We start from the raw sequence: 24,404 nt of genomic DNA on the forward strand, positions 1-24,404 counted from the left end.
ATTTGGTGAGCATTTGTCCTGTGGTAAAAGGGGGTGTGTTAGGAGGCAGAGGGCTGTGTGCATGAAAACAATCCAGGTTCCACCCTTGGGAAGCTCAGTCCGGCGGGGCACACAGACCCTGATACACAGAAATACACACTCCACAATAGGAACCAGCAGGACAAAGAGGAGAACGCTCTCGTCCCCTTATAATTATCATCACAGTCCCAGCCCTTCCTCAGAGTGTGGCAGGCAGTGTTTGAAACATCTGACACGTGAACTAGTTTCATTCCTACCTGATCCCTGTGAAGTAGGTCAATCATCACCCCATTTTATTATCGTTGGGGAAAATGAGCCACCATGGAGGTAAAAGTTACCCAGAGGGTTGAGTTTCAAGCCCTGGCAGTCTGATCCTAGATTCTGGGCTCTTAGTCATTACACTTGACCCAGGTCTATGAACCTTTCCCAAATATCAGCACTGACTTTTTCACCTTCCTGAGGCCAGGCTCCCCCTTGTCTACAGCACACAAGCCTCTGTTGGACTCAGAGTAACTCTTCTTGGATACATTTGTATGAGTGCCAGGAGGCAGTTCCATGTGGGGTTCAGGCCACAGGCTAAAAAAGAACAGCCCTGCGTTCAGCCCTGCCCTCTGCATGATAAGATGTGTGACCCAAAGTCTCTTTACTTCTTAGAGCCTCAGTTTCCTCTTCAGAAAAGTGAAGGGAAAAAAATACACTTCCAGACTTTTTGGGAGGATAAAATCAGGTCATATATAAAAGTTTCTTAGCCCAGTGCTGGGCTTATAGTAAACACTCAAAAATTATTATTATTTTAATGAATATAATTCTTGGTCTATAAGAAAATACCACATTTCTTTACATTCTTTAAATCATCTTTCCATGTGATTGCTGGAGAGACAGGACATTCAATCGCCATCCTTACTGGGGCTTCCCCCAGGAGGCACCAAGGTCCAGGGTCTTTCTGGTGTTCCCTGCCCACATCATCACTCTGGGTCACAGGCTGTGTACTTTATACCTCATTTGAATATAAGAACCCTATCCTCAGTCAAAGACCCCATGGAGCCACCCACAGCGGACCCTGTGAAGTCCGACCACTTCCTCCAGACATACCCACTGAGCAGCCCACAGCACCACCCCACCTCTGGCATCTGTTTGTCTCCTGCTTGTTCCCTGCCCTCAGAGGCTCTCCTCCCCAGCCAGAACACCCATCCTAATCTTTGCTGTTCACTTATGTTTTTATAAAAAGCAGGAAGAGCAGGTATCGTCAAGTAGTGTCTGATTCCTATACAAGATCTGAGACCAGGAGATACAATGGCCTGGCCATCGGCTTGGGACTGAGAGCAGGAAAAAGTTCCAAAAGCAAAACAAAAATTAATGTCTCAGAAAAGTATCACACCACCTTGGCTGTCAAGATGCTGAAGCACTGGTCTCCCAGCTCCACCTTGGAGCCACCCTAGGAGGAGAAAGTTTAAAACTGCTCATGTCCAGGTTCTGCCCCTAGAGATTCTGATCTGGGATGGGGCCCAGGCACTGGTGTTTTTTCAAAGAGCTCCCCTGGACTTCAGCTGTGTAGCAAGATTAGGAACCCCGGCTTTACAGGTGTCATGAACAGAAGTCTGTCTTCTCTAACTCACCTGCAGAACTCAAGCAACTAGAACCATTTCCTATACCCCAGCGATGGACCATCAGTGCTGGAGGGGCACTCAGCAAGCAATCTGGTCAAGTGCCTCCATTTTAGAGAAAGAAAAACCAAGGCCCTTGATGGAGAAAGGAAGAAAAAGTGGCAGGGCCTCTGCCATGTACAGCAATGCAGGGAGAAATGCTGGAGCGATGGAAAAACCCCATGGTTTTGTAACTGGAGGCATGGAGGGATTCTGAGGATCTGAGGACCTCTCTTGGGGTTTCCAGACCTGTTTTCCTGTGGAAGGGACAACTCTGCAAAGGGAAAAGGAACCAGCAACGAAGGGACTGCAATCACCATGCCTCTAACAGAGACCCTACAACACGCTATTAACCTCTTCTTCCAACTCCTGGCACAGCATGAGGCCAGTTAGGATTCTGAAGGGACATCTAGGCAGCTCATGAAATAAGAGTCCCACACGCATGCTCACTCAAGTCTGGTCCCCTGAGAATCCCGGGAACATGGACATGCACCAGCCTCTCATCCCTCCTCTCCCCACAGTCTTTCATAGTTAAGCTCTTTCAGGCTTGCCTCCCATCCCTAAGGCCATGGGCCATCACAGACCCATCCAAGTGGTCAGGAAAGAAGGTGAGCCCACTCCTTCGGGGAAGCAGGACCGGCCTGTGTCTGATGGGACCTTTGCGCACACAGGCTGCTGGCACATGGGTTTTCAATACCTCACATGGAGACGCATCAAGCCAAGGCTGAAGACACTTTTTTGCCGAAGCATCACCAGAACAATAAAAACTGCTCACCAGGACCAACCTTGAGAGCCGGGTGAGCTCAACCACCAACTCGGCTCCTCTGATTTTGCACCCCACCCCCACGCCCCTGCCTGTGCAGCGCCACGGTCCTTTCTTACCTGGGACGATGGCGACTGTGTCTTTCTCCCAGGACACAACGCTAACGTATTCCTGCACTGAAGAGGGGATGAGGCACTTGAAGACGGCCACGCTGCCACGCATCGACCTTTGATCCTCCACCCGGACGGTGTAGGGTTCCCTGAAAACTGCAGACAGATTGCAGGGCGGAAAGAAGACGGTGTCACAGGCTGGGCTGGGACATGGTGCGGGGCCCGAGAAAGCCACTTCTCAGCACCCCAGGCCTCACCTGCCATCACTTCTTCTCCCACATCCCACCTGGCCCACCCAAAAGTTCCTGCCAGGGAACTCATTCCTGCCTTGTCCAGCAACCTCCTCCTCTCTCCCTCAGAAACACCCAGCCTCCCTCTACAAGACCGTAATTCCACCTTCTAGCCCTTCCAGTTTTGGTGAGTTTTAACAAAGTGCATTAGGTTGTACAGGCCTGGAGGGCAGCACCTCCACACTGCAAAGGGATCATTTCAACAAGGGGATGTGTGCTTTATAAGGAAAAATACCAGAACACCTCTAAGGAAAGCACACTCAACTTCCTACACTATTCCTGGGCCCAGGATGGTAACGGTTTGGGGCCCGGTGACCATCACATGCCAAAACAAAGACTGTGAGACATTATCTAACAATAGATGTTTTTGTATGCCACTTCAAAGTGAAAGGCAGCCTGGGAAAATGCAGTTAACATACGGAACTTTCTGTAGGGCTCAGGGGTTTATAAGAACAATGAGAGAGAATATTTGAAACAGTGAAGATCTCTGAAAATGCAGAACGCCAGTGACATGGGTAATCTCCAAGATTCTCCAAATGAAGCACCCTTGCTGCTCTCTCTCCTTACCTGACACCACCTACAGCCTGACCTCCAATCCTGGTCCTGCCTTCAGATGACCCCTGCTTCACCATGTGCAGTGGAGGCCTCCTGCCTCGGTCCCAGGGCTTGTTTCTGGGGCACTGTCACCTGCAGATACTCTGCCTGTCCGGGCCCCTGGGTGGGCTGGACCAGCCTTGGGGTAGAGCTGAGGGGCCCGCCTCTGTCTCTCTCTCTGATCCTCCCCTGCTTGGCCTCTCCCCAGGGCCCTTCTCCATCCTTCCATGTCTTCTCTGCCAAGCAGAGCTGGTGAAGCCAGAGCCCCACTGCCTCCCGACCTTGTCCCTCAGCAGGCACCTGGGCAGCGTGCCCTCCTGCTCTCCCTGCCATGGTTGCCAGGGCGATGCTCAGGGCCCGGCAACCCCTCCGGCTGTGCACCTGCAGCCCCTCTGGCTTCATCAAGAGCTTCTTAATTGGCTGCATTTCCCATCAGGCCAGCCCCATCCAGTCCTCTCCTGGCCTTTATTCTTTCCCTCCTGGTGTCATGGCTGTGACGGGAAGACGCACAGTTGAAAAGGAGGACAGAGGCGTGGAGGGAGGCACCCCCAGCTCTGTGGGGCTATGGTCCCCCCGCCCTTCTGTGCGCTGGATGTGGCACTGCCTGCGGATGTGAGGAGAGCACGGAGGAGACTAAAGAGAGGGAGCAGAGAGGAGAGGGGAAAGGGCTGGGACAGTCCCCCAGGGCCAGCAGAGACCCACAGCTAGCAGCATCACACAAGCCTCCCCTGCCGCCGCCTCTGAGCAGCACTGTAACCCTGGACAAGAGCTAACGAACAATCTGAAGCCTCAGTTTCCTCTTTCATTAAAGGAAACAATACCAGCAGCATGGAGCAGGCCTGGCACATGGAAAATACTAAAGCAGTGCCGTTTGTCACTACAGCCACGCCTCTGGGATCAACTGGCGAGGTAACCTTGGGCAAGTGGCTTAACCTGTGTCTTAGTCACCTCACTGTAAGAAACACCAGACAGGATTATTGTGAAAACTGACACCTAACCCAGTAACATGCAGGTAACAGGAAATAGGGCATCGCTTGCTCTTAGCTCAATCCTCCAGGCTGTGGAGGCCAGAAGTGGCCTCCAAACCGTGGCCTCAGGGCTCCCAGAGCAGCACCTGGGTCCTCTCAGGGGAAGAGTGCTGCTCCCAAAGAGAGGGTCCACGTGGAGCCCCAGAGGAGATAGCTAAGCATGGCCCTGGGGTGCTGACAGCTCAGACTATTCCTCTAAACAAACCAGCAGGATGAAGACTGTACTCAGTGGCTGAGTCGTATCTGACTCTTCGTGGCTTCGTGCACTGTAGCCTGCCAGGCTCCTCTGTCCATGGAATTTTCCAGACAAGAATACTGGTGTAGGCTGCCATTTCCTCCTCCAGGGGATCATCTTCCCAATCCAGGGATCGAACCTACATCTCTTACATCTGCTGCACTGGCAAGCAGATTCTTTACCACTGAGCCAGTTGGAAAGACCAATGGGCTAAAGATCAGCTCTTTAATTAAAAACCGCCAACCCAGATCACCCCCTATATACACCCATTCCCTACTACTTGGAACTTCGTACGTGTGAGAGGCTGCTGTAAGGCAAAAGGACCTTAATGTAACTAAGCATTATCTCATTGGACCATCACACAGTGATGAACAGGGTAGGTACTGGCAATCAGCTTTGCAGAGGCAAAGCTGAGGCTCAGAAAGGTGTGTTTTGCACCTAAGGTAAGTTGCTAAGATTCCCAAGAACAAAACAACTTTCCTTGAGGGGCTGACTCATTGCTAGGCCAGGAAGTCAGAGCAGGATCCATCACTAGGCAGGCAGGTCCAGGAGACTTCCCTGGAAACCACTCTCTTCTGCCCAAAACAATCACCAGGAAAGATAGTGCTCCCAAGGCTGGGTGCCATCGTAGTGGGCTAGTTAGAACACTACCTGTCCTCTCCCACCCAAAATGCTTAAGAATCATTCACCAAACCTCAGCGTTTTATTACTATTTCAGGCACACTGCACAATGGATTAGAACATACCAGCATATCATGACATCCTAGTAAAGACTGGCTGATCTAAGCCACTGTCTTGACTCCAGACTTAACAAAGAGAAATGAGACTTTCTAGTTTCTGTAAAGAGACCAGTTGAAAAGTCCTCACTTCCTTGCCTCCATCAACTCTTCCCAAGACCAAAATCCTTCACTGCTAAGAGTTTTCCATCATGGATTTTTACCTAAATGTCTGGCCTCACAAGATACCTTGTACTCAGATGTCCATCAACAGTGGAATGGATAAATAAAGTGCAGGATGGTCAGACGAGACTCCATGGCAATGAGAATGAACCACCAATAACTTTGCACAGCAGCAGGGCTAAACCCTACAAACAACAGTGAGCAAAAGACTCAAGAGAATATGTACTATAGGGCTCCATTTAGATAAAGTACAGCAATAGCAAACACCTGTCTTGTTAGAAGTCAGGACCGTGGTTCCCCCAAAGGGTGCAGTGACTGAAGATAAGCACGAACAGGCTTCTGAAATGCTGTTACCTTCATCTGGATATTAAACTTTGTGAAAATTCATCAATTTATATACTTGTGCACATTTCTTTTTATATATTCTCTTTCAATAAAGGGGTTTTTTTAAAAACAGAAAGTCACTGAATGTTTTTCATGAATCAAGTACTAAAATGAACACATTACTTAATTTAAACAGGCGTTATCTCATTGAACCAACACACATGGTGATGAATGGGTAGATGCTTGCATCAGCTTTGCAGGTGAGGAAGCTGAGGCTCTGAAAGGTGTGTTCTCTGCCTAAGGACACACAGCGCTCAGTCATGTCTGACTCTTTGCAACACCATGGTCTGTAGCCCACCAGACTCCTGTGTCCATGGGATTCTCCAGGCAAGAATAACTGGAGTGTGTTGTCATTTCCTCTTCCAGGGGATATTCCAGACCCAGGGATCAAACCCGTGTCTCCTGTGGCTCCCGCACTGCGAGCAGATTCTTTATCACTGAGCCACCTAGGAAGCCTTAAGAACACACAAGTGGCAGAGCCAAACAACACAACCTTCCTTGAAGGGCTGCCTTCTTCCATATTATACTCCTGCTCCCCATTCCTGCCCTGTAAGGGAGCCCGTGTCTGGTCCTTTACCTGCTTTGACGCGGATGTTGGGGCTCCGGATCTTGCCGGCAGCATTCTCCGCGGTGCAGAAGTAGTCATTGTCGTGGATAAAGCTATTGAAGGCGGAGGGGGAGAAGGGGTAGAGCTGCAGCGTCCCGTTGGCGTGGACGTGCCGGATATGCGGCACGTCGTAGATGTCGTCCCCCGTGGCCAGGTACCATCGAAGGGCTGCGCTGGGGGAGCCCGCGGCCGGGCAGGGCACCACCACCCCCACGGAGCTGGAGAAGGTCACCTGCTGCAAGGAGTCATTCACAAAGTAGAGGCTAGTGCCGACATCTTCAGGGCGGGCTGCAGGGGAGGGGAGAGAGGGGGAGAGCAGAGGAGCTAGTTAGTGAAGCTAAGGATACCCTCAGAGTCCACAAAGCCTGCAATGCCCGCGCTCATTCCTAAGACGTTGGAGCATCCGCCATTCAGTAAGTACTGCTGAGCACTGACTATACACCAGGCATTGGCAAGGGTGAGTAAGAGACAGTTTGCACCCAGGAGACGCTTCCAGTCTAGCACCGGAATGGCAAAATGTTGAAACAGCTCATTCTCCACACCAAGCCAAGTCCAAAGCTGTGGTCCACTCCCAGGCATCCACAGTATAAGAGAGACACTGACATTGCTTAGATAAGGGATGCTTATTGAGCAGCTATTAGACACAAAGATGTTCATACCCAGCCCCCCAGTCCATCTTTACAACCCTGAGAGAGGATGGCATGGTGTTCCAGAAATTAAAATGAAGGAAGTCTTGTTCAGGCTTCAGAAGCAGGAGAGCAGGCCTCTGACCTGCCTGGACACTGCCCGGATTCTGTGCCTGCCTGGAAACACAACTAGTCAGGCAACATTTTAGATAAGAAAGAGTGTGGGTCTTGGAATTCTTGAGCACTTGGAGGGCAGGCCAGCCCCCTGGGGTCTAACAAAATCTTATGACTCACAATGTGAAACAAACAGTATTGTAAAAAGGTTAAAGGAAAATTAGGCTGCACTTTTGTGCAAACTGATAATGATATCAGTTTGCAGCCCAGGATTATAAGCAGGAACCCCCAAAACTGCAATTTGCAGTCTCACCTGTGGAGTGGACACATTGCCCAGGACCTTCTCCTAACTGGGACTCCAGATTGCTGTTACTTGGGACTTCCCAGCATGCCGTTGAAGCCTGAATGTTGGTCGGCCAATTTGGTGGTGCATGTGCTGCTGTTGTTATTGCTGTTCAGCTGCTAAATCATGTCGACTCTTTGCGACCTCATGGACTACAGCCTACCAGGCTCCTCTGTCCATGGGATTTCCCAGGCAAGAATACTAGAGTGGGTGGCCATTTCCTTCTCCAGGGGAGTCTTCCCGACCCAGGGATGGAACCTGTGTCTCCTGCATTGCAGGTGGGTTCTTTTACACTGAGCCACCAGGGAAGCCTGTGTGTGCTGTTCCTCTTCTCTACTGTTTCTCTCTTTTCTTTTAATGATTGTATATTGAAATTAAGTTAAATAATTCTCTATTAAATATTGAAATCGTGTATTTATATGTAATGAGTGGTTTCTTTTGTTAACAAATCCTTCAAACCTAAAATAAAGTAAAACTTTTGGCAAAACATATGGCCTCTTTTTTATCATTCCCTTTTGGAGGCTAAGCACAGTTACGTGATTTGCCTGAGATGACAGAGCTAATAAAATATAGAATTGGAATCTGAACCCAGTGCTCTAAATAGGATCTTAGCACACTTTCTAACACACCAGAGCCAAAAGGTAAAAGGTCTGAGACCATGTTCTAAGAGGAAGGGCTCACAATGTGGGATGCTGCCCGGACGAGAGAAGACTGCAGAAGACCCTGGGAGCTGTCTTTCCCCTCCGGAGATCAATTTGGAAAATGTGTTGTCCCAAGGGATGGGATGAGGACTGGTGGCACCATGAGTAGATCAATCCAAGCTTAGGAATAAGAGACATCACCGCCTCCCTCAGGTTCTAAAACCATCGCTGACACTGACCGACCATGGAATTCCCTTCCCCTCTCTGATCATCCATTCCTTCACTCATAAAATGGAGGGAGGATCCGTGAGACTGCAAAGACCCCATGGGTCTCTGACTTATCGCCACTGCAACACACGGTCACACAGGTGAACATGGTCACGACAGGAGCTACCTGACGACGTCAAGGCCACTTGACAAGGAGGACAGCTGTCTGCAACACTCAACACAGCACAGAACCTTGGTCTTTCCTGCCGTGTGGGAAACAGCCCTGCATGATGGAATCAGGACCTTCCCTCTCTACCAAGGAGCCTGCCTCCTTAGGAAGGGCCACCTCTCAGCAGGTGGAGGCAAACCCAGAGGAAGAGGGGCCCAGTCCCAGGTCTCCAGCTGGAAGCCACTCCCTCTCTACCAGGAAGATCAAGGAGCAAACAAACGATTCTGCTGCTTGTTTAAAGAACGTTGCAGGGGACCCAACTTGACCTCAATTTCCACAACTTTATCAGGAAGGGGAGGGCCTGCATCCAGACCATATTAATATTCTCGGCTTAACTCTGAGCCGAGCCTCCAGGGAGAATATACCGGGCAGCTCGTTGAGGAAGGCCATTAAGGCTCATTGGTCAGAGCAATTCACATCAGCTCATAAAAAGCCGTGATGAAGCCATTAGCAGCAGAGCTGGAAAACACATCCCTGGGCTCCTTGCTGGGTGTCAGGGGCATCCTCTTAGCAGCAAATGCATTCTCTGTCCCCACCCAGCACTGCACCCTTATTGGCTACAGGGGAGCAACAGGATGAAGGGGGAATTGGGAAGCACAGCTTTGCTACCCACGTCCTCTCACTGCCTCCACTGTACCAGTCCCGGGGGTGGTGGTTGAGCAAGTCTGCTCTGGGGAAGGGGAAAGAGACCCTCAGAGGCCTGTCCAACTTACAGGGGCTTGGCTGTTCTCCAAGGCCATGAAATCATACCATTTGCAAGTAAGTGGGCTAAGGCTTAGGAAGTTTCTTCTCCAATCCACTCTCCGCAGATTCCCAGGAGCCCGCTCACCTTCCAAAGGTTTCTTTACTAATATTCGATCAACAGTTATTCATTAAGCATCTTCTTCCTGCCAGGCCCTGTTGTAAGCCATTTACTTGTATGACCTCTTTTCATTCTCCCAACAACCCTATGAGGGAGATACTATTATTATTCCAGTTCACAGATGAGGAAACTAAGGCACTGAGAGATCAAAGCGACTTTCCCAAGACCACACGACTGGTAACCAAGGGCTCCGGATGCAGATGCAGCAATCTGAGTCCAAGTCTGATTTCTTAATCCTCAGATGATGGTAACCAGTGCAACAATAAAGAGGGGGCTTATACCATCCTGAAAAAAAAAAAACCCACCCAGCCACCAACTTCCCTATTCAGCTGACCACGAACAAGATTTATACATCTGCACACTTGTGTGCACACATGCACACGCATCCTGGGAGGGGGGGCCTCTGTCAGACTCAACACTTCAGACAACGCTCAGCCTGTGGGAGCAGGAACATCACTCTGGGGTTCTGGGTACTTCCTGAGACAACCTAGTTAATCAGACACACTCACCATGGCAGCTTTATGGATTCTGGAAGCCAAAATCCATCAAGAAACAGAAAGACTCTACATTATGGCTGACAAATGGACTTAGGAAGCTGAGAAAGATCTCTGACAGAGAGGAACTCAGGAACTGTCTGATTCAAGGGGCCGGGTAAGAAAATATTTAAGGATCTGTATGATGCAGCCCTCAGTGATAAGACCAACTGCAATAATACTAGCAACCATGGATTTAACTAACTGCAGGCCAGGCTGGGTGCTAGATCTGTTATAGGCATTCTTTCACTTAACCTCATGGCTCTATAGGTGATGTTATAATTCCCATTGCTGTTTAGTTGCTAAGTAGTGTCCGACTCTTTGTGACCACATAAACTGTAGTCGGCCAGTCTCCTCTGTCCATGGGATTTCCCAGGCAAGAATACTGGAGGGGGTTGCCATTCCCTTCTCCAGGGGATCCTCCCCACCCAGGGGTCAAACCTGCATCTCCTGCATTGGCAGGTGGATTCTTTACCACTGTGCCACCTGGGAAATATTCCCATTGCACAAATAAGGAAATTAAGACTCCAAGAAGTTAACTAACTCACACAATGTAACCCAGAGTGTAAGTGTTGGAGGTGGGCTGGGACCCAACTTTGCCTAACTTCAGAGCCTGGGAATGAAACTATTGTATGAAACATGCTGAAGACAAGAGGAATCAAGCCACAGAATCTGGTTTTCCAGGTTGGGTATCCCTCCCCATCCTTTCTTCCCTCCCAAACCTACCCTAAATACACATTCCTAGTCTCCTCCTCTCCTGTCTGGAAATCTACCCACTGTCCCCGCCCCATCCCTGCCTGCAGAGACAACCCCTGGCCCGGGCTTCCCTTGGCTCCAGGCTTCTGGAAGGACCATCAGCCACAATAGCAACAGCCTTTCTGCCCTCTGGGCCTTGGATCCTGCCAGAGCCAAGGACGTGGGGTTCTTAGGAACTACAAATGGGTAGATGTAATTGATGAATGGACTGGGATTGTCCAGCCACCTGTCAGGGCTGAAGAAACAGCAGATTGATAGCAAAAGGTGAGTAGCCTCATATTTCTCCCACCCTGGGATGTGAGCCGCTGTCTTCCGAGTCCGGGGGAGCTGGGGAGGATTAGACAAACCATTCATTTCTGCTTACGGCTCTGACAGTGGATTGCCATTATGAAGCATCACCCTCAGGTGTAAAACAATAGCATTTTGCACTTACGTCGGGTTCATATTTTACCATCACAAGGCACCTGTCAGCCCAGAATGCAGAAGCCCTTAAATAAACATTAATTCAGCCTCACCCCATCTGCCAAGAGACAGGAGTAAGCAAATCTATAAAGGGGAAACTGAGGCACTAACTCCCTCAAGTCTCCACCACGTGCCCAGATTGTGGCGGGCACAGGGCACACCATAGCTATGGCAGCAACGAGCACACTCAGTCACCAGCCATGGGAAGGGGAGTAGCGAGGGCCAGGGGGCCTTGACCCCAGCTCACAGAGTCTGGAGAGGATTTGATGGCAGTGGCTTTCCCTCCTTCTGAGGCTCCTGTTCGAATCTTCAGAGCAGTGACAGAGCACCAGCCAGCTCTGGGGAGCACGGAAGTACGGGACAATAGTCGGAGACCTGGGACAAGTCTTCACTCCTGGGGCTCATTCCTGAAGTGCTGTGTGACCTCAGACAAACCACTTAGCATTTCTGAGCCTCCATGTCCTCGTTCACAAAAGGGGGAGGACTGTACCATCTTTCCCGTCCTCCAGGTGAGACAGAATGTGAAAGTAATGGTTCCGCATAATGAGGATGCAGGGCTAGGAGGGATGGGATTGTTATTAGCTTCGAGTCCCAGAGATTCTCCGAGAAGACCAGGGAGATGAAAAATACAGCAAAGGGTGGCCAGGGCCCAGCTCCCCTCTGCAGCTCTGCATTTGCGGGTGACTCCTACACCTTCCAACAATCTCCTCTCCCAGGTCCTTCCTGACTTGAGGCCAGGAAACACTCCTTCAGGAGGTCTTTACCTGGCACCAGCCATGTGTTCAACAGGACCCTAGGTGTGGTGAAAAGCATCAAACTCCAGAGAACGTTCCCACCCCCTCCTCCCACCACCACCATTCAAGACCAGGCAGAGCAGACAGGAGCAGGAAAGGGTTAACCCACTACCCAGGGCAGAGTCTGCAGAAGGGCTCACAGCCCTTTCTCTAATTTCATTTTGGCTGTACACCTACTCCCCTGAAGGCTCCCTCTGGCTGATGGTACAGAGTCCTCAAAGGAAAGGAGATTAGCATTGATTGAGTGCCTACTGTGTGCTTCAGGGGCATTTTCTCACCAAATCCCCAAGCAGAGGGACAAGGTGGGCCCTGTGGATCTCATCTGATGTGTGCACTGTCACGTAGTCATGCCCAGCTCTTTGCCACCCCACAGACTGGAGCCCGCCAGGCTCCTCTGTCCATGGGATTTCCCAGGTGAGAATCCTGGAGCAGGCTGCCATTTCCGCCTCCAGGGGCTCTTCCTGAACCAGGGACCGAATCCCCATCTCCTGCATTGGCAGGCGGGTTCTTTACCACTGAGCCACCTGGAAAACCCAGGTCTCATCCTACAAGTGAGGAAAAAGATGGTAGAGCCAGGAGGCCACCAAGCCAACCCTCAGTCAACGTCTGCCTGGCTCCCAAGCCTGAGACTTTTTTCCAACATGATGCTGAAGAGTTCAAAGTTTGAGGCCTTATGAGAATTCTTTCATTTCTCCTCTGGAAGCCAGTCCTAATTTGGAAAGCAAATCCTTGGACAGGAAACTCCGACTTTCCCCTTAAATCTCAGCCATCTCCCCCAGCTCTTTCCTTCCTCTGCAGACAGAACCAGGCAGATTTACAGAGAGAATGGGAGGAGGGGGAAACACTTCATAAATAAAGAGAGAGCGATCAGATCAACAGCAAAGCTTCTTCTGGTCAAAGGGGGAAATGGATTTTTAATAGAAAATGGAAGTTATGGGCTTGGTTGTGATGTGACAGACGCCCAGACTTAAACCCATTTAATCTTCTCCGCCGGTTAGCATTGAGCACCACCCCGATGCCGCGTTTCATAAAACAGGCTCCAAATGGCTGGGAGATTAGAAGTGTAGAAATAGCACAGCAATATTTTTAAACCAGAAATCGCCCCCAGGCATTTGGGCTGCCCCAGGGTCACCCCTGAAACCTAAATATCCATCGTATCAACTCGTCCGCCTGCCCTGTGCTGTCTGGCCATTGGGATTAGTTTGGCGAAGGAAACTCGACACCCAGGGCCCCCACCCCACCTGCCTGCCTTGAGATGGAGGTGTCTGGCCAGCTGAGGCCTCCTCCCAGGTGCAAACTGAATGGTCCCCATGTCATCGTCTCCCATCATCATAAATGACAACCCGAAGGGACTGACATATTAACGCCTCACCACCTCCACTGGGAAAAGCGAGCCTTTTTTTTTTTTTTTCCTCTTCCTTTACAATATTTACCCATCTCTTTCACTGCATATTTCATCCAGGAGCATCTACCAGTGCCGGGGCCCCTGCCACCTGCCACTCTCCACCCCCAGAGATGGACAAGAATCCCCAACGGGTCTCCAGACCTGGGCACAAGCAGTGGGGCTGGACAGAAGCAGGGAGAGGAGGAGTGGGCAGGGCTTCCCTGCAGGACTGTGAGCTGTCTTGGTCACCACTCTGTCCCCTGGGCTGAGCACAGCCCTAGGCACGTAGCATAGAGGTTAAACACCCAGACTCTGATGCCCTCTGCTCTTCCCTCTTACAAGCAATGTAACCTCAGGCAAGATGACCTCACCTCTCTCTGCACCTTGGTTTTCTCATCTATAAAAATGGGGGTGACCATATCTACTTCAGGGGTTGTTAGAATTGGATGAGTTAATATATACAGAACCTTCTGGTATATGTAAGTGGTATAGGTGACCACCTAAGTGTTCATTGCTGTTGGTAAGTATTATCATGAGAGTGAGCAGACAGGAAGTATTTGTGGAACAAATATCCCTCAGCAAATACTTACCTCTCACCAACAATGATGACGACGATGACAACTTCAGACAGTATCTCCAACATTATTATGCATCAGAACCACCTGGAGAGCTTGTTACAGATGTGCATCCTTAGATACCAGACCCACCACGTCTGTTAAAGGGCCAGGGAACTCCATTTCTGAGGCAGGTGGCCCTCTGTCTACATTTAAACAATAATGCTCCATAGATCTGCCACACCGGATTTCAACCCACTCTCCCAACAACAGGCCGTTCTCCTGGGCTTGGTTGACAGGATCTTAGCACTGCATTAATTTCCTTAATTTGGCGATCAAGTTAATAAAATCATAACGGTGTGAATGACAGACAGGCCATTGCCACACCCACATCTACCGCAGCTGCCCCGGCCTCACACAGAGCTGCTGTTTTAATGCAGATGTGGCCCCACGAGGTTTCTTGGATTAATTTGCAAGGTTGACTACTCCGCTGCAGCTCCACACAAAGGTGTTCATAAAAGAGATGTATCATTTGTCTTCACTCTGTTCTTCTTCCATAGTTGGAAAAACAGATCTCAGAGAGGACCAACCAGTGGGAGGGGCCTCAGCTCAACCAACATGTCTATCCAAAACTCAGGGAAGGACCAGGGGGACGAAGTCCAGCCCACCATCAGAAAAAACCCCATGCTGTGTTCACGCCTTGGAGACAACCTGAGCCTAGACCCTGAGGCGGAGAAGGGCCAGTCTCCCTAGACAGCATCCGACTGTTGATGCTTTTCTGGGGCAGGATGGTGCAGCTGGAACCAAGTTCCATACCGTCTGTCCCCAAACCTGGCATACCTGCTTCATCTCTATCCTCACCATCATCATGGTCACCGTTGCTTTTTTTTTTAACATTTATTATGTGCCAGGCGCTGTGAGAAGCCCCTTCCTTGCATTATGGTGCATTTAATCACTACAAGCACCCTCTAATGGAGCTACTGCCCAAGACCCCATTTTACAGCTGAGACAACAGGATCTTCGAGAGATCAAGTAATTTCCTCAGTAGCACAGCCGGGGCTGGCAGAGCAGCATTTCAAACTGCCTTACACCGGCTGCGTTTCTCAACGGGAGCATTGCATCCTACTCTCAGAATGTCTCCAAGATGCGGTCATCCTTACAAGGGGGTTCTCTGATGAAAGACAGCCATTTGGGGGATGACAATTCTGAATTATTTGGGACCACCCCAGGCATCAGACATTTCATCCCTAACAATCCCTCTCCACCCCCCACTATATACTCCCTACCCTCATCACTATAACAACCCCAAAGTATCTCTCCCAACTTCCAAACAGCCCTAAGAAAGCAGTACCACCCCAATGAGAAGCAATGCCCCAGTGGCCACCTCTGTCCATCATGGAAAAACATCGGGTTTTTTTCTTTCCCTCTTAGGATTCTTAGCACAAACATAGGTCCTATAACCAGCAATCAGAAACCTCTGAGATCCAGTAAAGATCCTTCAACCTACAAGGCCCCTCACCATCAGCTCCGTATGGAACTCCAGGAGGAGTTATGAGCAACAGCTGACAGTCAAACAGGCTCTAATCTTCCAGCCCCTCCGAGACAGGGCCTGTCAAAAGAAGGCCCCTTATGGCCAGAAAGGTCTTTCCTGGGAGTCAGCTCAGACAGCACAGTTGTCCCCAGAGATTCCTAGATTTAGATTGTTCACGCTGGAGGGACTTAAGAGATTATTTTGTCCAATCTCCTCCATTTACAGATGGGGAGAGTGAGGCCTAGAGAGTCATACACTCCCAGGTACACAGCTGGCCAGCGTCCTGGCTGGGACCCAAGCCCTGTCTCCACCGATCTTGCAGTTTTGGCTGCTGCAGCAACCCAGGCATGGAGGGCACCATGGAGAAAGGAAGCCACAGCACAGGAGCGAGCATTAGAGGGGCCAGGGCTGCTGGTCGGCTGCGCAGAGGAGAGGGCTCAGGTGGGCAGGACATCTGTGTACTAATGGTCAGTGTCGCCAAGTAGAAGAGGATCCATGGATCCTGCCTCCATGTGGCCTAAAAGGTAGGAGCAAGAGTCAGTGAATAGAAGGTCAGGACCAAGACAGAACTGGCTAATTACAAGGATGAGCTCTGTATGATCAGAGATGGCTGGCAGGGAATGGGGTGCCTTGAAAGGAAGGAGTTTCCTGTGACTGGAAGTGCTGGAGCAGAGGAAGAACACCGCTGGGGGGAAAGTGCAGAGGGGATCAGGCAGCTGATGAGGGGACGAATTCAGTGTCCCTGAACGTGACTTCCAACCTGGAAGACTTGGACCCATGGCAGTCACACCTTCAAGGCAAGTCCCCCATCCTTCTCCTCACCCACAGCTCTGGGAGGCCACTCCAGATACCAGATACAAGGTGACCATGACCCTGACTCAGTTGGGTTCTCAGGGCGTGTTGCTGTTCAGTCGCTCAGTCATATCCAATGCTTTGCAACCCCACGGACTGCAGCACACCAGGCCCAGTCCACCATCTCCCGGAGTTCACTCAAACCCATGTCCACTGAGTCAGTGATGCCATCCAACCGTCTCGTCCTCTGTCACCCCTTTCTCCTCCTGCCCTCAATCTTTCCCAGCATCGGAGTCTTCTCCAATAAATCAGCTCAGGGCCTGGATTCCAGTAATTGCCATGACCTCAAACAAGGTCACGCAAGATGGGACCCTGTGCCTACTCCCCTTCACACACACACACACACAAATAAGTATGGATTCCCAGCAGGGAAAATACCCTCAAGGGAACGTCCAGAGGACTATGGAATAAACAGACATCTAAGCGCCTAGGGATGGAGCAGAGGTAAGCTCCTTGCACACCCCCCGGGCACTGGGGCCACAGGGCATCTGCCAAGTCTGCTCTATGAAGATGGTTGCCAGCCCTGCTAGGTCTCACTGACTGTTCCCCTCACAGATGAAAAGGGTAGAAAATTCACCATATGGGGGGGGGCCCCGGAATGGGGAGACAGCCACACACAGCTGTGAGACCTTCGCTGTTCCTGTATGATGAGATGACAGTAATTATACCTCATGTTTCGGCAGAGCATTTATAAGGCTAAAACTGGTCTGCTGTGGTTTTTCACACTTGTGTGTTTATATGTGGCCCTCATCAGCTTACAGGGCATTGTCACATGCTCTACAATTGTATGGCTTTCATCCTTCTTGTGCCCCAACAATAACAACCAACCCCGGGGGGATGATCAGGACCGGGATTATTTTGCCCATTTTACAGATTAGGAAGTAGAGGCACATGAACTATTAGGTAACGTGCCTAAATTAGGCTGAGCTTAGTTTTCCAGGTTTATGAATAATGCTTCTTCATGGACACACACAGAGTTTAACAGAGATGCAACTAGCCTTTGAATAACTGTTCTTAATGAAGATGGTGACCTTGGAAACCATCAACACAAGCATCAAGGAGAGCAAGGGCATGGGGAAGTGGGGCGGGAGGTGGCTGAACGGATGAGGGGAGAGCAGCTGAATGGCAGGGGTGGTGCCCAAGGCTAACGCTATTCACGTTAAAGCAGCACGGGACAAACATCTGTTAAACAGGGCACACCGGCTGTGCCACAGCACCACCCCCTACTCACGGAACCCACAGGCCACAGCCTGCCATGAGCAGCACTTGACCTCTGGGTCATTGGCTGCTTCCCTGTGACTGGCTGGGTTATGGGGAGAGGAGTGGTCTGGGGATCCCCAAGGTCGAGGGCTGTCAGGTGTGTTCTCTATACATGAAACCACCTGAAAAACAGTGAAATGCAGCCCAACAGGGAAAGACACAGAAATCCATCCAGCTACAAGGCGTTTGTGGGGGCTCACCCTGAGCAGCACATTTACACAGGTTTATGGCATTAAATCCAGGCTAGTTCTTACTCTGTCCAATCACAGTCGAGATTTACCAGCCAACCCCAACCTTCCTCAGGCAAGCATGAGACTGGCCTTTGCCTCACCCTCAAATCCAAACCTGGAGCCCTCCTGTGCCTGCACCTTTTCCACAGCTGCCACCAGTTGCGGCTGGGGAGTGTGAGTGTGCTGGACACCCCTCTCCCAGGGAAACCCAGGTGCCTGCATGGCCCCAGCTACCAGGCTGAGGATGGATCCTGCCAGCTACCCAACTGATAAATGAGAGAAGGAAGCTGTGATGTTCCCTGCCCTGGCCACCATTCAGTCTTCTACTGCTACAAAGTCTAAGTCAGTTGACATGGTCAAAACTGTGGCTCATTAGTACAACTGACAGAACCTAATAATCAAGCAGGAGATGTGGGTTTGATCCCTGGGTGGGGAAGATCCCCAGCTCCCCTGGAAAAGGAAATGACAACCCACTCCAGTATCCTTAGCTGGGAAATCTCATGGACAGAGGAGCCTGGCGGGCTCCGGAAGAGTCAAACTCAACTTAGTGACTAAATAGCAGCAGTGGTGGGGTGGAGGTGAGAGTAGTGCAGGAAAAAAGAAGAGGTCTAAGCTTTATTGAGACCCAGTTATATTCTAGCTATGCTGTCTACATCATCTCCTTTAATCCCACTTCAGAGCTGGAGAAAGAGAGGCTCAGAGAGGCCCAATGTCCCCTATTAAGGGCAGAACCAGGATGTGAATGAAGGGTTTGCCTTGACTCAAAATATCCACTGCACCATCGAGTTGCAATCTCATTTTTCTTTACAATTCTAATATACAAAATGCTCTGGTTGGGAGAATTAAGGGACGGGAGCTTGAAGCTCTGCCCACTGGCCTTCTCTCCCTCTAGCCATCCCCTGAGGCTCCACCCTCACCTTCTTCAGAAATGTCTGTGGGACCAGAGCCCTCCCAGATCACTGCCAGTGTCTGACTCTTTGCAACCCCACGACTGTAGCCCGCCAGGCTCCTCTGTCCATGGGATTCTCCAGGCAAGAATACTGGAGTGGGTTGCCATTTCCTCCTCCAGGGGATCTCCCCGATTTCCCAACCCAGGAATCGAACCCACATCTCCTGCAATGGCAGGCGCATTCTTTACCACTGAGCCACCGGGGAAGCCCCTCCCAGATCATTAGATGTGCAGAAAAGCACTCTGGGAGGCCTTGGAGCTGCACCTGCCAGGGTGGGATTTGCCCAGGGCCCTGGAAGTGCAGCTAATATCATTCTCGAGGCCACCTCCCTACCTTGGACACCCCAGCTGGCTCTCTGGGAAGGAGCACAGTAGCTGCCACAAACTGTTGGCTCTTCAAGCATTACTCCCAGCTCTTTATTCATCAGTCCTCTGACCACAGCACCTGCCTTCCTACTGCCCCCTACTCAAACCACTGCATGTGACAGAAGGCACCTTAACGAAAGGAGAAGCAGCAGCTGGGGCCTCTTCCTCTCAGAGGTCACCACCCCCTCCTAGACTGGACACTGACAAACCAAGAAGGGGAAAGGGCATTTTGATATTCCCTTCCTATCAGCTGCAGCTTCTCCACCTACTGACCATAGCCCTAAGCTGCCTCCATCCTGAGGGTGCATACACCAGAAGGTGAATGTTGGCACTGGATTCCCATGGCTTGTGTGCCCCTCTCTCCATTCTGCAGCACAGGTGGGACAACCCACACCCCAAGTCTGGTCCGCCTTCAGGCATCTCTGCCACTGTCCCACCTTCCATCCCCATTGCAAGCTCGAGGGTCTACCTTGCCAGGAGGAGGACTCAGTACTAAACCCCTAGGGGGCTAAAACTCGGAAGAAAGAAGCACCCCTGAAAACACCCTCCTTCTCCCCACTCTTGCCCCACCCCCACTCCACCCAAGGAAGGAAGCCACTGCTTGGTTTCTACTGAGGCTGAGATCAAGACACTATCAAGACGCTACGCGAGGCTCCTGGCCTGGCTAGGTGAGCATGCAAATCTGTATGCAAATTACATGCAAATCCAGGGCCTGCCCTTGGGTCCCTGGCACCCTGCCACGTCTGCTGCCTGTGGCTCACCCCATTCAGGCACCTGGGTGCTGGCTAGAGTCTACTGAGCTAGGGGCTGAGAAAGCACTTAGGAAGTGGGGGGCTTTTCTTCTTGACTGCCTCCAGTGCCCCCAAGAAACACCTCCTCCAGGATCATGTGGGAGGGGAGAATCTCTCCCAGCCTGGTACCCATTCCCCTGAAAAAAAAAGAAGGCTCTCTGAACATCCACCCTCCCTTTCTACTCATCCATAAATAAAAACATCCTTCATCAGGCTGAGCAGGGGACCAAGTCACAAGGATGGAATCTCCGAAGACCAGGAGAAGGTAAGGGGGCCACGAAGTCTGCACCCCTCTGTCATAAGCCAACAGAGTTACCCCGTGTCCAGACACTGCTAGCCAGCCTGTTGGTGGGAATGGGCTTGCTTCTTTAGTAAAGCATCGCTGGGCCAGCCCCCACCCCTGCCGCCATTTGCTTGCCCACCTCCTCTTCATTCCTCAATCCGAGAAAAATAAGCCTCTTCAGCCAGTCTCCTGGGATCTGCTCAACTTAAGTGCTGCCTTTGGGTCAACTGCTTACTTGCTTTTTGTTTCTAATTGAGCTCCCCAGTCTGCTGCAGAAATACATTCAAGGCAGCTGACTTTGATGCCCAGAAATACGAAGCATCTGAAAGGTCTGTCAGGCATCATGACAACCCCATTCTCTGCCTACGTTATCCAGGCACCCAGGGCTTCTCTGTCTACCTACCCTCTCCCCAGTGCTCATGGGTCCTTCACCTGCTTCCCCAAAGTTGTGTCTGCCAGGTCGAGGTTTTAAAAACACACTCGCTGAGCGCCCCCCCTCCCGACTTTAATTAGACTCTGAACAGAGAATGTTAGAGATTTTTCTTAATGGTTTGACGAAGCCTTTTAATTTGGTCTTCTCAAGAGAGAGGAACCATGAGTCCCCATCCAAGAGGTTGGGGTGGGAAATGAAAAACTCAATGCAACCCATTATTTTGGCTTTTAGAAAACAGGAATTTTAGTGCCGGGGAAGCTTGTTCTTTTGCACAGTAAAAATGCAAATGCAGGCAACACAGATGCTGGCACGCTGGATGGAACAACAGAGAGAGCCTCACTGGGGTTCATCTGGCTGCCCAAACCTGGATGCATTTGGCAATAATAAGGTAGTTATTGGAGACCTGATAACCGATTATTAAAACACCTTCCCACTTTAGTTCTGGGGAATCAGTCTGAAGCTCAGGCTTCATAAAAAAAAAAAGGTATTTCGAGAGGAATGGAAATAACAGAAGCTTAAAACACATTCAATAACTGCTTAATTCCATCCAGAGGACGCTTCATCTCATCTCGTTTTCTCCTCTCTCTCTCTGCCTCCTCCCGCTCCTCACAGATGGACGTACAAATTATTGCAAGAGGATATTGTTTTCTGTAACAGGCTCGAACATTCACATTTACATTTTCCTTGGTGCCGCGGGGGTGACTGGCAACGGGAGAGAAAAATACACCAAACCCCATCTTCGCTGCTCTCGCCACGTCAACATCTCCCCCAGCCGCCTCCGCCACCCCCACCACCATGCCACCCCAAGCAGAACAGGCCCCCGGGACCAGCCTGGCACCTAAGATCCAATTAAGGCACGAAGGAAAAGAAAGGCCTGTCTGGCAAGTCGCCCTGGCGCCCAACACAGACGCTGGAGCCTCTGAATGGCAGGGGCACCCGGGGCTCTGCAGATCCAAAGGCCACTTAGGTGTCGCCTCACCTGGCACCTCCAGCCTCCCAGAGGCCCAAGGCCACAGCGACTTCCTTCTCCGCTGGGAAAAGATTTTGCCCCTCGGGCTGTCCTGACGCCTCCTGGGCTTTTCTCCACCCCCACCCCCATCTGCCCCTTCCCTATCAAATAGCTTGGGCTTCATTTATTAATGCCCGCCTTCTGAAAGGGGGGAGGGGAGAGTCCATCAGGTATTCGCTCAGGGGCTCGCCTTCGGGGATGGGCTACGCGGGAAGAGGTCTCCAGAGGGGGCGGGGGCCTGGGGGCGTGTGTGGACCGAGCTGGGCAAGAGTGTGGTAGCGGCTCCGGCCTGAGCTTTCTCGTCTGACAAAATGGAAAGGGGTGGCGGATGGAGAGAGACCGAGAGAGAGAAAGCTGCTGCTCCTCACCTTATGTATTTTTAATATTAATGTAATTAAAGCTGCGAGCCGAGCCAGCCTGCGGGGGCGGAGGGAGGCAGGAAGAGCCTGGGGAGAGGGAGACTGGGGGGTGGGGGGCGCGGTTGAACCAGAGGCGGGCTTCTGGCTCCATTGAGGTGATTGAGAGGGTGCTGTGCAGGGGGCAAGGGGTTAATCAATCTAGACCAGCCTTGGTGTGTCACCCCATGGACCCCACTGGGTCAGAGAAACTCAACTACTTTGTCCACGGTTCAGAGGCCGCCCCTCGCCCCGCACCCTGGTCTCCAGGCAAGCCTCAGCAGCATCTCGGCCTTCAATCTGTCTTTGACCCGGCGGTATTTACAAATAAGATAAGGGTCACCTTTCTCCCCCAAAGTCACAAGATATTGCACTCAGTTCCCGCAGGTTGCAGACTCCAGACCCCTGGGGCGCGGGCAATGCAGGACTAGAGACCGCTCCGGGAGCGCCAACCCTGGGCTGGATTGCCCTTCCCCCATCGCCCAGGGGTCAAGAGTTGCAGCTGGGCCCGCGCAGCCGCCTGGGCAAAGTGGGGGAGAGGCTGTCCCCCAGGGCGCGGAGGAGAAAAGTTGGAGGGCTGAACAGGTAAGGCTGAGCTCGGAAGAGCGAGCGTGTGTGCTCCGCCGCGCAAGGGCGCGGAGTTCGGCCGCCTCCTCTCCCGCCATCCGCGCGCCTGGGGGCACGTCCTCTGCGAGCGCCTGGAAGTCCGAGCGCCGGGGACGGCCTGATGCCGACTTGATGCCCAGGTGACTCTGGTCGAAGATGTGTGACCACTTCCAACCCCCAACCCCGGCCGCCTCGAGGATCAGGTGCGCGGCGCCCCAGCAGCAGGTCTGGACATGCCGGACACCTGGACCCACCCCTAGCAACGCCTTCTCTCCGGGGAAAGCGACACGCCCCCCCCCCACCCCAGACTTGTCCCAGGTCAGCTGACCAGGTGGCGAAGCGTAGCATCGCGCACCTTGGGGCGCGCTGCCCGAGGTGGCCAGGTGGCTTAGCGAAGAAGCCGAGGCTAGTGCCCTGGGGCAGGGGTGGGGGGTGAGATGAGGCTGGGAGAAGGCGATCTCTAGGTTTGGAGAAGAAACTTGGTATCCGAGGGACCCCAAGTCTCGGGACCCCTAGCTCTCCTCGCCCTGCATCCAGCCCGGGCAAGGATAAGCGCCATGCGGTGCGGTGCGGGGGGTCTGGGGCGGCGGAGGGGGCACCCGGAGGCAAGAGGGGAAGTAAGCCGCGGCCCGGTACCACCAGGACTTCCAGGTGAACCGTCACGGCCGGAAGACCCCTCGACTCGGAGGGCACCCCGGGGTCCCAGCGCCACCCAGCCGCAGGCGGCGGGCAAGGGGCTGGGGGAGGGGTCCGGGCAGAACAGCGGCCCAGCAAGGAGCGGGGAGCTGAGGGGCTCTCTCACCATCACCCCGCCGGGCGCGCCCCCAAAACGACAGGCGCGGGTGGCTGGCCGAGCGGTCCAGGGCGGACTCTCACCTGGCCGCTCTCCGGATGCCTGCCCCGCCCTCGGTGCAACCCATCCGGGGCCAGGGTGCGGCCCCCAGCCCCGAGTACCTGGAGGCCTCCCACCCAGCCACCCGCCCCCGGGCACCCCGCCTCGCCGCCAGCCTCGCGCGCCCCGGCCCCGCCGCCTCCGCCGCCCTGAAGCCCGCGCGGGTCTCACCTTTGTGTAAAGAGTCCAGGAGCAGGAGGAAAGTTACCAGCCACATGCCATAAAGAGGCCCTATTCTCCGGGGAGGTGGTCCTGTGGCCGGCCGTGCGGCAGCGCCTCTCCCCCGCTCAGCGCGCTCCCAGCCGCCCGCACTCCGCGCCCCGCTCTCTCCGCTCCCCAGCCCAGCGCTCGGCGGCGGCGGCTCCTCCCTCCTCGGCTCCCTCGCTCCTGTCATCCGCGGGGCTGGGCTAGGCGGCCGCTCTCCCCGCCCCGCCGCGGCACCCGGGCTGGGGAGCGCCGCGCGGGCCCCGAGCCCAGACGCCCCCCCCACCCAGCCGCACAGGCCCAGGCACAGGGGCGAGGGCCCGGGCCCCACGCCCCGGACCAGGGTTCGCCGTCTGGGAGGCGAGGGGTCCCTGCCACCCGCCGGCTCCCAGCCTGCGGTCGCGCACAGGCGTGTGCCATACGCGTGCTAAGAGCCCGCCCTGCTCTGGCCAAGGGCGCCCCGGGTCTCCCCGGCCCCGTCACCTGGGGCCAAGGCTTGGCGCTTCCTTCCGACTCAGTTTCCCACC

The 24,404-nt window shown here is 52.7% G+C and overlaps 1 protein-coding gene across 1 annotated transcript in view; it reads right to left on the reverse strand.

Annotated features, from left to right (window-relative positions):
• Positions 1–24,067, reverse strand: part of DSCAML1 (DS cell adhesion molecule like 1) — a 361,215-nt gene extending 337,148 nt beyond the window's left edge. Inside the window, exons 1-3 of the mRNA XM_055423097.2 lie at positions 23,845–24,067; positions 6,542–6,859; positions 2,544–2,690 (exon numbers count right to left, since the gene is read on the reverse strand). Coding sequence (XP_055279072.2) covers positions 2,544–2,690; positions 6,542–6,859; positions 23,845–24,067 — 688 coding nt within the window. The remainder of the gene's footprint in view (positions 1–2,543; positions 2,691–6,541; positions 6,860–23,844) is intronic.
• Positions 24,068–24,404: the final 337 nt, after the last annotated feature.

Source organism: Moschus berezovskii, chromosome 14 (assembly GCF_049115385.1).
Source record: "Moschus berezovskii isolate FMDL1 chromosome 14, NW_MosBer_1.0, whole genome shotgun sequence".
NCBI lineage: Eukaryota > Metazoa > Chordata > Mammalia > Artiodactyla > Moschidae > Moschus > Moschus berezovskii.